The 13,061-nt window shown below is 39.7% G+C and overlaps 1 protein-coding gene across 3 annotated transcripts in view; it reads left to right on the top strand.

The window, feature by feature from the left end:
- Positions 1-13,061, top strand: part of ZFAT (zinc finger and AT-hook domain containing) — a 241,332-nt gene that overhangs the window by 105,399 nt on the left and 122,872 nt on the right. For all 3 annotated transcript variants that reach the window (XM_073590374.1, XM_073590375.1, XM_073590373.1), the window contains exon 8: positions 171-403. In XM_073590374.1, coding sequence (XP_073446475.1) covers positions 171-403 — 233 coding nt within the window. The remainder of the gene's footprint in view (positions 1-170; positions 404-13,061) is intronic.

Below are 13,061 nucleotides of genomic sequence, written 5' to 3'. Positions count from 1 at the left end.
TTGTCAAACGCCGCTTGTGTAAACGTAGAAACTAGTAAATTTTCAGTGTCACTGATTTGCCAGTGCTCTGGAATATGTGGGTGCTATATAGATTACATAGAAGAGATGGGACAGAGGTACATGGTCCTCTTGGGAGTGATTTTCCTTGTACTTTCTTCTTCTATGTCCAGGTAAACTGTTCTGGTATCAGGTCCACTACGACATGCACGTCCGGACTCACACCCGGGAGCACCTATACTACTGCTCCCAGTGCAGCTACTCGTCCATCACCAAGAACTGCCTGAAGCGTCACGTCATCCAGAAGCACAGTAACCTGTCCATGAAGTGTCCAGCCCCTGCGTGCAGCTACTCCAGCCCCGACAAATACAAGCTGCAAGCCCATCTGAAAGTGCACGCTGAGCTGGTGAGTACGTCCAGCCCCTATAAGTTACATCTCTACTCCGATATCTAAGCATTCCAATCATTTAATTTAGAAATTCAGAAAATTTAGTCCACAATAATTTTCAGTTTGTCGGATTTTTCTTTTTATAGGTATATTTTTGAGTATAATGTAAATTGCTCTTTTATTCTATGAACTACTGACAACATGTCTCCGAATTTCCAAGCAATAAATTTTGTATTTTCAGAAAATGAGAAATGGTCAAAACAACAAAAAAAATGCCGTGCTTGCAGACCTCAAATAATGCTAAGAAAACAAGTTCATAATCATTTTCAAACAACAATACCAATGTTTTAACTCAGGAAGAGTTCAGAAATCAATATTTTGTGGAATAACCATGATTTTTAATCACAGCTTTCATGCGTCTTGGCTGCTTTCCATCAGTCTTTCACATTGCTTTTGGGTGACCTTATGCCGCTCCTGGTACAAAAATGGAAGCAGTTCTTTGTTTGATGGCTTGTGACTATCCATCTTCCTCTTGATTACATTCCAGAGGTTTTCAATGGGGTTCAGGTCTGGAGATTGGGCTGCCCTTGACAGGGATTTGATGTGGTGGTCCTTCATCCACACATTGATTGACCTAGCTGTGTGGATGGCACATTGTCCTGCTGGAAAAACCAGTCCTTAGAGTTGGGGAACATTGCCTGAGCCGAAGGAATCAACTGTTTTTCCATGATAACCTTGTATGCGGCTTGATTCATACGTCCTTCGCAAAGATTAACCTGCCCAATTCCAGCCTTGCTGGCGCATCCCCAGATCATCACCGATCCTCCACCAAATTTCACAGTGGGTGCAAGACACTGTGGCTTGTACGCCTCTCCAGGTCTCTGTCTAACCATTAGACGACCAGGTGTTGGGCAAAGCTGAAAATTAGACTTGTGATTACCTCACTCCAGTCCTCTATGGTCCAATCTTTATGGTCTTTGGCCAACTTCAGCCTGGCTCTTCTTTGCTTCTGATTGATGAAAGGCTTTTTTCTAGCTTTACATGATTTGAGCCCTGCCTCTAGGAGCCTGTTATGAACTTGATGTCATTCTGCGGTTGCTGAGTGACATGCGAATAAGATGACGGTCATCCCGGTCAGTGGAGAGTCGTTTTTGCCCTCTGCCGGTGTGTAGGTTCGTTGTCCCCAATGTCTGCTGCTTGACCTTGTTGTAATGAAGTTCCGTCTTAGAAATTTTAAGGATAGAGGCAACATGACGCTCACTGTATCCCTCTGCTAGTAAAGCCAGAATTGAGCCCTTCTTTTCCTCACTGAAGACTTCTTTTCAACTCCTTTGACATGGTTAAAAGTTATTTTTTCATTCCTATTGCTTTTGGGATATTACTAGCACTTGTTTTGCCATTCAGCTTGTCCCATTGCAGGAGGATCGTGAACTCCACAGCAGGGTTTTTTTTAATACTTTCCTTCGTTAAATAAGATTTGGTTCAGGTGATCACCTAATCAGAAGCACATTAAGTAGAATGAGGTGCACTCTGGTTGGAATTCAACTGACACTGGAATGGAATGGCTGTCAGACATGGAGAGAAGCGGATTTTTATAAAACTGTACAGTGGTCTCTTCATTTTTGCCAGAGATGTATATAATATATGTGTTTTGAATGATAACACCAAAACTTTTTCTCCACTCATGGTTAGTGGTTGGGTGAAGCCATTTATTATTCATGCTACTGTGTTTTCTCTTTTTAAATCATAGTGACAACCCAAAACATCCAAATGACCCTGATCCAAAGTTTAACGAATACATACCCTGGTGATTTTGGCCTGATAGCATGCACAGAAGTTTACACAAATTGGTTTCAATGGCTACTAAAGGTAACATTGTGACCTGTGACAAATGCCAGGAAAATTGAGATGCAAAGAAAAACCCACAAATAACATCTGCTGAAATACTGGACTCTCTGAAAACTAGCGGTGTGTCTGTTTCAAGATGCACAATAAGGAAGCACTTAAAGAAAAATGGGCTGCAATGTCTGATTGAGTCGCTAGAAGAAAGCCATTACTGCGCAAAACAGCACAGAGACAAGCCTCAAAACTTATGGAACAAGGTAATTTGGAGTGATGAGACCAAATTGGCCACAACCCTAAACGTTACATTTGGAGAGAGGTCAAGGCCTAAGATGAAAGGAACACCATTCCTACTGTAAAGCATGGAGGTGGATCGTTGATGTTTGATGTTGATGTTTGTGGATGTGTGAGCTACAAAGGCACAAGAAAATTGGTCAAAGAAAAGATGAATGCAGCATATTATCAGCAAATACTGGAGGCAAATTTGCAATCATCAGTCCGGAAGCTGCGTATGGGACGTTCCAACATGACAACGATCCAAAACAGAATACCAAGTCGACCTGTCATTGGCTACAGCAGAACAAAGTGAAGGTTCTGGAGTGGCCATCTCAGTCTTCTGACCTCAATATCATTGAGCCACTCTGGGGAGATCTCAAACCTGCAGATAGTGCTAGACAGCCCAGGAATTTACAGGAACTGGAAGCTTTTTGCCAAGAAGAGTGGGCAGCTTTACCATCTGAGAAAATAAAGAACCTCATCCACAACTACCACAAAAGACTTCAAGCTGTCATTGATGTTAGAGGGGGCAATACATGGTATTAAGAAATGGGGTATGTAAACTTTTGATCAGGGTCATTTGGGTGTTTTGTGTTGTCATTATGATTTAAATAGAGAAACCACAGTCGTTTGACAATAAATGGCTTCACCCAACCACTAACCACAAGTGGAGAAAAAGTTTTGGTGTTTATCATTCATATTCTCTGAAAAAAAGGCCAAGAAAGCAAAAATTCTACCTATGTAAACTTTTGAGCACAACTGTATGTGTAATCTATGCCAGAATGGTAAAAAATAACTACCAAAAATGTTGTGCAAAAAGAACAGTTATCACACAAAAACCGAGCCATGCACTTTCCTTTTGTTTCTGCTTTCTTGCTCATTAGGACTCCATATTTATGTGTGGTGTTATTGTTTCCTGTGCACAACATGTGGGTAGACTCTGAAAGGAAGACTGAGCGCTATGTGAATGACAATGTCCTGTATACTTAATAACAGCTTGAGAAAAAAAAGGCAATACCTGTTTATTTCTGCTGATTTTCATATGCGAGATCTGTGTAAATGTCATATGTAGAGACAGGGAGGCAGTACTATCTGTGCCTACATCATATTCTGAGGTTAGCCGATAAGCTATGTTCTTCTATGTTTATAGAGAAAGATAGGAATGAAGCACTGTATGTGGCTGTAACATTTACATGGAGAGATGGAGGCAGTATTGTCCCACCATCTTTCCTGAGCATTGGCTGCACCAAATAGTGTTGCTTCATTGTCTCTATGACTAAGTTATTTAGCCCTTCGCTTTTGTCTCTCTCTCTAAGGCCGCATTCATGTTCCGAGTATGGACAATGATGCACGTACTTTACGGAGGTCTTCTGGCCCACCAGACCCCTGGACCAGAGTTATAGAAATACAAGGTGGCAGTACTATCTGTGCCTGTGTGAAGCATTAGGGCTTATGTATACAGTGCCTTGCGAAAGTATTCGGTCCCCCTGGAACTTTTCAACCTTTTCCCACATATCATATTCTTCAAATATCTTATACCAAATGTAAATTTTTGTTGAAGAATCAACAACAAGTGGGACACAATTGTGAAGATGAACGAAATTTATTGGTTATTTTACATTTTTGTTGAAATTCAAAAACTGAAAAGTGGGGCGTACAATATTATTCGGCCCCTGTAACTTAATACTTTATTGTGCCACCTTTTGCTGCGATTACAGCTGCAGTCGCTTGGGGTATGTCTCTATCAGTTTTGTACATTGAGAGACTGAAATTCTTGCCCATTCTTCCTTGGCAAACAGCTCGAGCTCAGTGAGGTTGGATGGAGATCGTTTGTGAACAGCAGTTTTCAGCTCTTTCCACAGATTCTCGATTGGATTCAGGTCTGGACTTTGACTTGGCCATTCTAACACCTGGATACGTTTATCTGTGAACCATTCCATTGGAGATTTTGCTTTATGGTTGGGATCATTGTCTTGTTGGAAGACAAATCTCCGTCCCAGTCTCAGGTCTTTTGCAGACTCCAACAGGTTTTCTTCAAGAATGGTCCTGTATTTGGCTCCATCCATCTTCCCATCAACTTTAACCATCTTCCTTGTCCCTACTGAAGAAAAGCAGGCCCAAACCATGATGCTGCCACCACCATGTTTGACAGTGGGGATGGTGTGTTCAGGGCGATGAGCTGTGTTGCCTTTATGCCAAACATATTGTTTGGCATTGTTGCCAAAAAGTTCGATTTTGGTTTCATCTGACCAGAGCACCTTCTTCCACATGTTTGGTGTGTCTCCCAGGTGGCTTGTTACAAACTTTTAAACGACACTTTTTATGGATATCTTTGAGGAATGGCTTTCTTCTTGCCACTCTTCCATAAAGGCCAGATTTGTGCAGTGTACGACTGATTGTTGTTCATCATTAGTCATTTAGGACTACATTGGATTATTCAGAGATCCACAATGAACTTCTGGAGTGAGTTTGCTGCACTGAAAGTAAAGAGGCCGAATAATATTGCACGCCCCACGTTTCCGTTTTTGAATTTCCACAAAAATGTAAAATAACCAATAAATTTCGTTCATCTTCACAATTGTGTCCCACTTGTTGTTGATTCTTCACCAAAAATTAACATTTGGTATCTTTGTTTGAAGCATGATATGTCGGAAAAGGTTGAAAAGTTCCAGTGGGCTGAATACTTTCCCAAGGCACTGTATATGAAGGTCTATGTAGTTAAAACCGGAACATTGCACCAAGATGGGGGATGCAAAACTATGTTGGAAATCCGGCATGAGCCATTTCGCAGTGGTCACATCTCCCAGCCTTATCCATTGTGCGTCAGTAGCTATTTCCGTGGTTGTGACAATCAATAGGCGGGACGGTGAACGCCGACGCAGGGCTTTTAATTAGGCCCCATGCACTCTATGCGGTCCTGCCGACCGAGAGAAGACAGCGGGGGACTCTGCGGTCTTGGGAAGAGCCGTCCTATCTAATGAAGACCCTCGTCACAGGCGCGCGTCGTGGTGACAAATGATTTGCCCGTCCATCCCATTAACACTTCAGTCAAGGCCACGGTGTGCTGTAGGAAACGAGCGTTGCCATCGATAATGATGTGCAACCAGAAACCCAGGTGTGTTTTCTATGGGAAGAGCCGCGTACACTGATATATATTTATAGACGCTGATAAAACTTTTAGTGCATGCAATTATTCAGCTTCCCTACTGCTAGATTGTAGCCGAGACGTACGCCGCCGGAGTAGGTGCATAAAATTGGCAACGTGCTGCTTCGAGGCAAAGCCTCCCCTCCATTATTCCTATAGAAAGCGTCTGAAATGGCTTTTCATTGTAGACTCCATGGGGGGGTCTGGTAAATAAAACGCAGAGGATGTATCACTAGATGACAGCCCGCCGCATCCATCGGCCACGTAGAAGCGAGCGAGCCAATATTTGCATTATTGTAAGTTTATCCCTGCTCTCGTGCAACTCCAAAGTGATGGGATTTGATGCATCGGAAGAGGAGCGGAGTCCAGACTCTGGTGGCATAAATATTGGCACCTCTGTACTTTTTGAAGATTTAAAATAAATTTTTTGAGAACACCGTGGATGGCGAGTGAAACCAGTCAATGGATCCTTGTTGAATTTTTCACCATGAATTACTAGATTGAAGATGGAAACTTTATATGAAGAATCAGCTTGTTAGAAAAGAGTATTCTAGACGGAAGAGTTGGGTTCAGTTCACATCTGAAAGACGCAGAAAACTATGCAGAACTCAACAAACACTAATATCAGTCATCAGGATCTTTCAGGCAGTGCTCGTAGCCACCATTATATTGCTGTACGTACAGTATTACATACAGGGACAGTATTATAGTAGTTATATTCTTGTACATAGGGGGCAGTATTATAGTAGTTATATTCTTGTACATAGGGGGCAGTATTATAGTAGTTATATTCTTGTACATAGGGGGCAGTATTATAGTAGTTATATTCTTGTACATAGGGGCAGTATTATAGTAGTTATATTCTTGTACATAGGGGGCAGTATTATAGTAGTTATATTCTTGTACATAGGGGGCAGTATTATAGTAGTTATATTCTTGTACATAGGAGCAGTATTATAGTACTTATATTCTTGTACATAGGAGCAGTATTATAGTACTTATATTCTTGTACATAGGAGCAGTATTATAGTACTTATATTCTTGTACATAGGAGCAGTATTATAGTACTTATATTCTTGTACATAGGAGCAGTATTATAGTACTTATATTCTTGTACATAGGAGCAGTATTATAGTAGTTATATTCTTGTACATAGGAGCAGTATTATAGTAGTTATATTCTTGTACATAGGAGCAGTATTATAGTAGTTATATTCTTGTACATAGGAGCAGTATTATAGTAGTTATATTCTTGTACATAGGAGCAGTATTATAGTAGTTATATTCTTGTACATAGGGGACAGTATTATAGTAGTTATATTCTTGTACATAGGAGCAGTATTATAGTAGTTATATTCTTGTACATAGGGGCAGTATTATAGTAGTTATATTCTTGTACATAGGAGCAGTATTATAGTAGTTATATTCTTGTACATAGGGGCAGTATTATAGTAGTTATATTCTTGTACATAGGAGCAGTATTATAGTAGTTATATTCTTGTACATAGGAGCAGTATTATAGTAGTTATATTCTTGTACATAGGGGACAGTATTATAGTAGTTATATTCTTGTACATAGGAGCAGTATTATAGTAGTTATATTCTTGTACATAGGAGCAGTATTATAGTAGTTATATTCTTGTACATAGGGGCAATATTATAGTAGTTATATTCTTGTACATAGGAGCAGTATTATAGTAGTTATATTCTTGTACATAGGGGCAGTATTATAGTAGTTATATTCTTGTACATAGGGGCAGTATTATAGTAGTTATATTCTTGTACATAGGAGCAGTATTATAGTAGTTATATTCTTGTACATAGGAGCAGTATTATAGTAGTTATATTCTTGTACATAGGGGCAGTATTATAGTAGTTATATTCTTGTACATAGGAGCATTATTATAGTAGTTATATTCTTGTACTTAGGGGCAGTATTATAGTAGTTATATTCTTGTACATAGGTGCAGTATTATAGTAGCTATATTCTTGTATATAGGGGTAGTATTATAGTAGTTATATTCTTGTACATAGGGGCAGTATTATAGTAGTTATATTCTTGTACATAGGGGCAGTGTTATAGTAGTTATATTCTTGTACATAGGGGCAGTGTTATAGTAGTTATATTCTTGTACATAGGGGCAGTATTATAGTAGTTATATTCTTGTACATAGGGGCAGTATTATAGTAGTTATATTCTTGTACATAGGAGCAGTATTATAGTAGTTATATTCTTGTACATAGGGGCAGTATTATAGTAGTTATATTCTTGTACATAGGGGCAGTATTATAGTAGTTATGTTCTTGTACATAGGGGGCAGTATTATAGTAGTTATATTCTTGTACATAGGAGCAGTATTATAGTAGTTATATTCTTGTACATAGGGGCAGTATTATAGTAGTTATATTCTTGTACATAGGGGCAGTGTTATAGTAGTTATATTCTTGTATATAGGGATAATATTAGTGATAATCACTTTACTGAATGATAAATGTCTTTGAACCAGTTGTCCGTTCCCTTTCCCCGTTCGACTGGGCTCAAGATATTTTACTTTGTCTGGGTTCTTAAAAAACACATAAAAAGTGTCTTCCAGTGTATAAGATGTGAGGGATGATCAGAGCGGACTTTTAGAAAACCCTTTTTCTTAAATGTTCTTCACTGTATTCCCGCATTGGCGTCCCCCTTTACGGTTAGTGTGCGGTGTGATCTGTTCCCTTCCTGCTCTGTCATTGCCTGTAGACGCTCGAGTATTGCCGTCGCGGCAGCGTGGTGTTGCCTGTATGTTGTGCGGTGGATGAAGCTTGGCATACCCTGAGTATCTGTGCGGATTGTCAGTGTGCGTACATCAGCCGTTGTCTGTAAGCCCTTTACAAGAGCGGCACCATTATTCTACACTTACACCCCGTGTCTGCTCTACACATTGTCTAATGCGCCGTCCTCACCCGGAACGGGAAAGACACTGATTTTTTTTACGTATTTGGTTAAAGAATAAAAAAAAAATTAAAAACCTCAACATTGTTTCTGTTGGAATGTAAAGACTGGAGACTGATGTACCCGCTGGGCCGGCCCGAGCCAAATCCAGGCGGGGCGCGTTTCCTGCCGGCTTGTTCTGACCACCGTGCAGCACACTGGTACGTGTAATTTATTCGAGGGAAAGGAAGTTGCACTTTCCTTCTTTTTTTTTTTTTTTTTTTGGAAGATTAAGGGGAAACATGGCGAAAAAAAAATGTTGTGATTGTTCGTTTCGGAAAGGCTTTGATGTAACCGGTCTCACCTGGAGGGAGCGCTTCTCTACTGATCGATTTTTCTTTGAAGCCTTTTCCACCGGACATATGTTTTCTCGATATTGGGAATGTGAGAAGGAAGAGGCTCCGCTTGTATTTCAGTAATGTTTGACTCCCGTATGATTTGACAGTTTTGCGATATCCCATACTAAGGAAAAAAATATTTTTGCAGAAAAAGCAAAATTTAAAAAAAAAAATCTTTTTCATCCTTTAAAAACTGTGCTTATCTTTTGGACGGATCGGTGGCAAGTGATTTACTGTTTGTTAGGTAAGCCTTGTATGTGTTGCGTCTGTCTTTAAAGCTGCCAAACATGCAACCACGGGCACTTGAACATATTATTCAAGGTCACCCGAACATGCTCGGATAACACATTATCCAATCCCGTTCGCTCATCACTAGTCTCTATGTAGCACAAATTCAGAAGCAGCAGCAGCAGCATAGAGGACATTATATGGCAGTACTGAGCAGTGTAGCTGTGAATCTAGACTGCAGTAAAATATATTTGCAATAAGTTTGCCTGATCTCTCACTTGCCTGAGTGCTTCTCTTCCCCTCTCCATGAATGGTAGACAAGTGAGTGGGTTATTTAGTATTTTGCGCTGCTTTTCATTTTATCTGGGGGTGGGGGGTCTGCTGCATCCTGCAGTGCATTAGTATGGTGATCTGGTATTGGTAAATACAGCTGCATTTTTTTTAGTGATGCTTTTTGCTATGTCTATGCAGCACATATTTATAAGAGCAGCAGCAGCATGGAGGACATTATAGAGCAGTACTGAGTAGTGTAGCTGGGAATCTACCACTGCAGTAAAATAATTTGCAATAAGTCTTGCCTGGTTTCTTGCTGTGCTTGAGTGCTTGTCCTCCCATCTCCATGAATGATAGGCATGTGAGTGGATGTTTCACCAGTATTTTTCACCTGTGCTTTTTCTGCCTTTTTCATAGGGACCTCCTGTTGCACCTGCAGTGCATTTTTATTGTGACCTACTATTGGTAAATATGGCTGCCTTTCTTCAGTGGTATTTTCCTTTATCTCCATGTAGCACAAATTCTTAAAAGCAAGAGAAGCAGCATGCAAGACATTATAAAGCAGTACTGAGCAGTGTAGCTGTAAATCTCGCACCATAGTAAAATAAATTTATATTAAGCCTGCCTGGTCTCTTTCTGTTCTGAGACTTCAGTGTTCTCTGTTAAATTCCACCTCACTGTGTTGGGAGTCAGTCTTGATTCGACCAAGATGGATTGGAGCATTTTTTTTTTTCAAAGGGAGTGATGAGTACAGATGGAAGGGGAAGAAGAGTCTCATAAGTGGAGAAAGAAGCATATTTCTGTGATGCGATACGTTAGAAAGATTATTGTACCCGCTTTTGCTATTAGTTTATGTAAAGTTTGTTGAAAAGACAGAGACAGTTTTAATAGATCTTATACGCTTCTTATAAAGCCTCCAGAATATATTCAAGTTTCCATCTGGTTCATTGTGGTCCATGGATTTCAATAAAGTTTTTTACAAGAATTTAGAAAATCATTCATAAAAAAAAAAAAAAAAAAAATGGCTCAAGGGCGCTAATAGTTTTTCTCTTCATTCTTCTTCATTATCCAACTTGTAAATGCCAATGGCACGCACCATACTCCTAATAGGCCCAGATTCATCATGGTTTGGGGGGTAAAAATTTGGATTTTATGGGGGAAAAAATGTGTGCAGAAGTTTATTTTTTGTCATTTTTACCCTTGTTTTTTTCTGCTCTCGTTATTTTTTGGATGTTTGATGTTTTCGTCAGTGGCATGGACCGTACGCCTCGTACATATAAGGGCATTTTAATACTTATATGCTCAGATTCATCATTATTTATTTTAGGGGATAAAAATTTTAGATTTCATGCCATTTTTTTTCTTATTCGCCCAGAAGTTCCTTTTTGTCATTTTGACCCTAGTTTTTTTTTTTAATGTCCTCCAATATTTTTTTTGGTGTTTGCCGTTTTCATTATCCAGATGTTGTTGGCCTTTTAATTTTTGCACAGTGGTACCCCAATACCCTTGTTGAGTACATAATCTATTTTTTTTTTTTTTTGTGCATTTGAAGGCTAAACTGCAAAGCTTTAAAGCTCGTTGAGAACACTGTGCTAAAAATTTTTTCGTGTAAAAAAAAAAAAAAAAAAAATTGCGAAAAAATTTAAAATTTACAGCAAAACTATTAGGACTTTGTCAATTTAGATGAATTTGGCGCCAAGTCCAATAGCAGAAACCCAAGGTCAAGACCGAAAAATAACATAGAAATTACGGTTGATGCCTTAGTTTATTAGTTTGCAAATGCAGAATCCATGTTTGCTAGATTATTTTCCGTCCTGAAAGATGTATGGTTTTTTTTTCCTCCATTGTTTGAGATCAAAGACGTTGTCCCCTTCTTAAATGTTGAATGCAAAAATGAAAAAATTTATATAAATAGTTACCTCTCTTACTGGCGCTCTGTTTCAGCAGTGCTGGCACATGATCTTCTGGCGCTTGTGTGACGTTATGTCATGTGAGCACTGCAGCCCATCAGAGGTTGCCGACAGGGCTGTGGAGTCGGTAAGCCAAACCTGCGACTCCGACTCCTCAATTTCCCTTCCACCCACTCCGACTCCAACTCCGACTCCCACATATATTGCTTATGTTTAAGTGAAAAATTTATTGTAGCACAATGTGAACATCAGACATTTAATCATTTTTATGATACAATAATCAAGATATTTAGATAGAACATAATATATATTTATTGGAATACAACTTTAGAACACAAAAAACTGTAATAAATTGTAAATATGTAATATCAATTACATATATATGTACAGTATGTATGTGTATATATATAACACTATGTAATAAACTATGTAAGTGGCAAAAAAACAGTTTTCAACAAAAACATACTAAATAACATTTGTGCAGTCTATAAATTTGTTCTAAGGCTGTGTGCACACGCTGCGGATTTTGCTGCGGTTCCGCAGCAGTTTTTGCTGCGGTGTACAGTAGCATGATTCCCTATGGGAATCAAAAACCACAGTGCAGATGGTGCGGAATTTTCCGCGCTGATTATCTGCGGTTTTCAATCCGCAGAAAGAATTGACATGTCAATTCATTCTGCGGATTCCCCTGCGGTTTGCCATCTCCTCCATTGAGGAGATGAAAAACCGCAGAGCAATCCGCAGGTAAAACTGCAGGTATTTTGACCTGCGGTTTTTACAAAATCCGTGCGGATGAATCCGCACCTAATCCGCAGCGTGTGCACACAGCCTAAGAAATAGAATTGCCTCCATCAGATCCTCCTTCATAGATGACCTCACATCTGACCTAATAATTTTAAGGCCAGAGAACAACCTCTCTACAGTAACTTGGGTTGGAGGCAAAGCCGTAACCACATGGGCAACATCTCTAACAATTTCCGGGTATAAAGGAATTGCCTCATGCACAATCAGTTTTGATGAACGGTTGAATTTTTCTATTTCTTTGAGAGCAAGTGAAACATTTTGCTGAAATATGGTCAATCTTCTTGCTATAGGAGACGGAGCGAAATCTTTTTCCTTGCGGCAACGCTTTGCCTGCTCCATGTCATCCAAATACTTGTCAAAGTCAAGCTCCTCATCTGATGAGGATGAAGATATGGCAGCAGAAGCGCTGTCAGGACCCGAGTCCTCTTGCGCCTGGCAGTCCTCCTGTAGGCCACTCATCCTAACTGCTACCTCAGTCAGAGCTTCTATTCCTTTAGTAAGCTGTTGATCATCAAGCAATATACGATGACTTGGGTCCACATAAACAGCTGCCAGAAAAATTTTATTTTCCAATAGCTGTGTCTCTCTCCGTTTCATTGAAGCAGAAATGCCATCTGCGATTAAATCTCCTCTTTGGGACAGGCAAAATAACAAGTTCTTCCACTCCCTTATGAAAATGCCACGAGTTAAATCCTCAGCTTGTAATTTTTTAGTCACGGTATATAGGTGATTAAGCAATTCCTTCAATTCAGCCACCTGTGTCCATTGACCTTAATTTAGGTTTACCTGAGGGTTCATCATATCTATAAGAAATGGTTTTAGCCAGGATCAAAACTAGGGGGGGGGGGGGGAGAACCTCATACTGTTTCGCAGAATCTCATACTGCACAC

This window comes from Dendrobates tinctorius, unplaced genomic scaffold, assembly GCF_039654945.1.
Source record: "Dendrobates tinctorius isolate UK_male_01 unplaced genomic scaffold, ASM3965494v1 ptg000116l, whole genome shotgun sequence".
NCBI lineage: Eukaryota > Metazoa > Chordata > Amphibia > Anura > Dendrobatidae > Dendrobates > Dendrobates tinctorius.
Note: the sequence above shows the minus strand (reverse complement) of the source record. Positions and strands in the feature narration are given on the sequence as shown.